The 3,590-nt window shown below is 60.3% G+C and overlaps 1 protein-coding gene across 1 annotated transcript; it reads right to left on the bottom strand.

Annotated features, from left to right (window-relative positions):
• Positions 1-1,826: 1,826 nt before the first annotated feature.
• Positions 1,827-3,342, bottom strand: POU3F3 (POU class 3 homeobox 3). Its single transcript, XM_055400587.2, has one exon. The coding sequence runs from the start codon at positions 3,340-3,342 to the stop codon at positions 1,837-1,839; it is 1,506 nt and encodes a 501-aa protein (XP_055256562.2). The 3' UTR covers positions 1,827-1,836.
• Positions 3,343-3,590: the final 248 nt, after the last annotated feature.

A 3,590-nucleotide genomic window follows, 5' to 3' on the forward strand; every position in this document is an offset into this window, starting at 1 on the left:
TTTTTTTTTACTGGGGATGTAGTCCAACATTCTGCTAAAGATAATAAAGGACACAGGTACCTCTGGGCAAAGGACTAGCATTTAGACAATCTCACTTAAAAAAAAAAACAACACTAAAAACACTCACTAAAATTAAAGGGGGGGGATATTGTGAAATTAACAGGCTAACAAGAGGGACTGCTATGTCAATGACTATCTGTTTCTGTCATCGTCTTTTACTCTGGATTTGCAAATATGCCTTATGTGGAACAGACTCTGCTCCCTCAGCGCTATCCCTTAAGGAGTTGCATTAGTAAAAAAATATTTTCTAAAGGACTTTTTCTTTCCCACACAGTGTTTATGCATCAGACACAGACTATTTCATTCTAACAAATTTATTTTCTCGATCAGCTCTTACGGAATCACTACTCAAATTAAATTACAATCAAATAATCACATCAAAAGATACCCTTATTACCTAGCAACTGTCCATATTTTCATTTCATTTTGATTTGTGCTCGTCTGAAAAAAACACGTAATACAAGATCTGGGGAAAAATAAATTACCGTTTTGCAGCAGTTCATAAGTATTCTGAATAAAATATTAAAAGAAGTCATTTAATGAAAATATAAAGCAAATATTTTTAGATCAACAACGGATCTAACAATTCTATATTGCCGTCTTTTGAAAAGTTTGTTTATTAAAACCTACCAAAAACACTGCATGGAAAGGGCAGTATTATATAAGCACATCCACAGCACCCATTCAATCAAAGTTGGCAACGGAATGAAGGCAGGAGTCCGGAGAAGTGCTGTCTTTCTAAATCCCTTGATCTGAGTCAGTCCAGAAATAAAAAATAAAAAATATTAATAAAAAAAATATTAGCGGTGGCATCTTTAGGCGTCGTCCACCGGAGCGGCAACAGATAAGGCCGGAGTTGGTGGCTAGGCCTCACTCGGCGTCCAGTCCGCCCGGCCGGGCCGGGATGCGCCGGGGCCTCTCTCACTGGCCGGTGGACATCTCCTGCTCCCTCGCCCGTCCCTGTCCCTCTGCTCTCTCTTGATACTTTTATTTCCAAGGTTACTTTGACGATAGGTATTGTTTTTCTTTTGGCTTTACTATCAGTTTGTTAATTTCAGAAGCTGTGAATACATGTTTGTGTATATATATATATTTCTTGTTTTCTGGAGAGTGTTCTTTTTTTTTCCGCCTTCCCACTTCATAGTCAATTTGTTTGTCCCCAAATGACTTTAATATGGACAAGAATCACGGGATCCGGGAGCACAGAGTCACCCCTGATTAAACCCGGTGCCCCTGCAGGCCTTCAGGTCGCTCTCAGGAAACAAAGTTACGGTGGATCTCTCCAGGCTGGAGGGGGGCCCTTTGGAGAGAGGGGGTGGAAGGGAAGGGGATGCTTTAAAATTTTTTTTTTTTTTTTTAAGAGGAGAGGACGAGGCAGGTGCTAAGTGCTATCCACCGTCGCCGTGTAGGACTTCTCAGGGTGGGAAAAACCTCGAGAGTGCAGTTTTGGTGCGCTTGGCATCTCCACCCTTCTTCAAAACGAAAACCAAGAAAACGAAACACCACCACAGTAGAAAGAGACCTCAGGATCGCCCCCTTTTTCTCTCGGTTTTGTCATCTACGTGTATATAAAACTGTCTGGGCATTTGTAGGCTTTGTTTGCTTGCTTCGCCCCTCCTTCCTTGGACTTCAAACAGCGACTCCTCGGTGCGCCCCTCTCCGTTCCCCCGAGGGCGGGCAGGCCTGTCTTTGGGCGGAGGGGAGGGCGGCCCGGCCCGGCCCGGCCCGGCCCGGCGCAGCGGGGGCGGCGGGGTGACAGCGGCGGCGCCCGGGCCTTCACTGCACGCTTGTCTGCAGCCCGTGGTGCGGTGGCGGCGTGTCCGCACTCACCGGGCCCACCTGCGAGTACACGTCGTCTGGCGTCTGCTGCTGGATCCCGGGCGGCGTCATGCGCTTCTCCTTCTGCCTCCGGTTGCAGAACCACACCCGCACCACCTCCTTCTCGAGCTGCAGGCTGTCGGCCAGGTTTGTGATCTCCTGCGCAGAGGGCTTGGGGCACTTGAGGAAGTGGCTCTCCAGCGCGCCCTTGACGCTCACCTCGATGGAGGTCCGCTTCTTGCGCTTGCGGCCCTGCGCCGCGATCTTGTCGATGCTCGTGGGGCTGCCGGTGCTCGAGTCCGCCTCCTCCAGCCACTTGTTGAGCAGCGGCTTGAGCTTGCACATGTTCTTGAAGCTCAGCTGCAGGGCCTCGAAGCGGCAGATGGTGGTCTGTGAGAACACGTTGCCGTACAGGGTGCCCAGCGCCAGCCCCACGTCGGCCTGCGTGAAGCCCAGCTTGATGCGCCGCTGCTTGAACTGCTTGGCGAACTGCTCCAGGTCGTCGGACGTCGGCGTATCCTCGTCCGAGTGCGGATCGTGGCTGTTGAGTCCCGGCCCCGCGCCGCCGCCGCCACCGTGGTGCGGGGGCCCCTGCGCGTGGTGCGGGTGCGGCGGGTGCGGGTGTGCGTGATGGTGGTGGTGGTGGTGGTGCTCGGCCAGCTCGGGCGTGTCCCCGCGCACCAGCCCCGGGTGCACCAGGCTCTGCGCGCCGCCGCCGCCCGCGCCGCCCGCGCCGCCGCCGCCCCCCGGGCCCGGGGGCGCGCTCAGCATGCCGTTCACCGTGAAGCCCCCGGGCTGCGAGTAGAGCAGGCTCTGTGGCGGCGGCTGCTGGCCGCCGGCCATGGACGGGAGATGCGCGGCGGCGGCGGCGGCAGCGGCGGCGGCGGCGGCAGCGGCAGCGGCCCCCCAGCCCCCGGGGTGGCCCTGGTGCGGCGGCGGCGGCGGCGGCCCGAGGTGCGGCGGCCCGCGGTGGTGCAGGGCGGTGCCCGCGTGCAGGTCCTCGCGCCCCGCGCCGCCCTTCACGTCGGGGCCCTGCGGCGGCGGCGGCGGCGGCGGCTGCTGCGGGCTGCCGGCCATGCCCACGGCGCTGCCAGACCACGGCGAGCTGGCCTCCACGGCGGCGGCGGCCGCGGCGGCGGCGGCGGCGGCGGCGTGGGGCAGCGCGGTGACCCACTGGTGCGCGTGGCTCAGCATATGGCCACCGTTGCTGGCGGCCATGGCCCCCTGCATGAAGTCGCTCTGCACCATCTTGACGGAGGCCGGGTCCCCTCGGTAGGCGCCCGAGGTCACGGCCGCGCTGCCCGGCTGCATGCCGCCCCCGCCGCCCCCAGCCCCTCCGCCCCCGCCCCCTGCCCCGCCGCCCCCGCCGCCGCCGCCGGCCCCCGCCGCGTCCGAGTGGACGATGGAGCCGGCCGCTAGCAAGCTGTTCCCTGGCAGGTAGGGGTTAGAAGCCGCCGTGGCCATGCCGCTCCGCTCCCGCCACCCCACCGCCGCCACCGCCGCCGCCGCCGCCGCGCCCCCCCGCCTCCCGCCGCCTGCCCCCGCTCCGCCCCCGCCCCCGCCCCGGGCCCCCGCCGGCCCCGCCGCCGCCGCCGCCGCGGCCGCCGGGTGCAGCTGCAAGGCCGCTGGGCAGGGCGCGGGGGTCGTTGGCCTGCCTTGGTCAGCAGCCGCCGCCGCAAGAGCCGCGCTCCGGGGAGGGGGGCTCTCTTCTC

Source organism: Moschus berezovskii, chromosome 11, assembly GCF_049115385.1.
Source record: "Moschus berezovskii isolate FMDL1 chromosome 11, NW_MosBer_1.0, whole genome shotgun sequence".
Taxonomy (NCBI): Eukaryota; Metazoa; Chordata; class Mammalia; order Artiodactyla; family Moschidae; genus Moschus; species Moschus berezovskii.

Excerpts from the sequence above, each read along its gene's own strand:
- POU3F3 (XM_055400587.2), bottom strand. The coding sequence starts at position 3,342 with ATGGCCACGGCGGCTTCTAACCCCTACCTGCCAGGGAACAGCTTGCTA.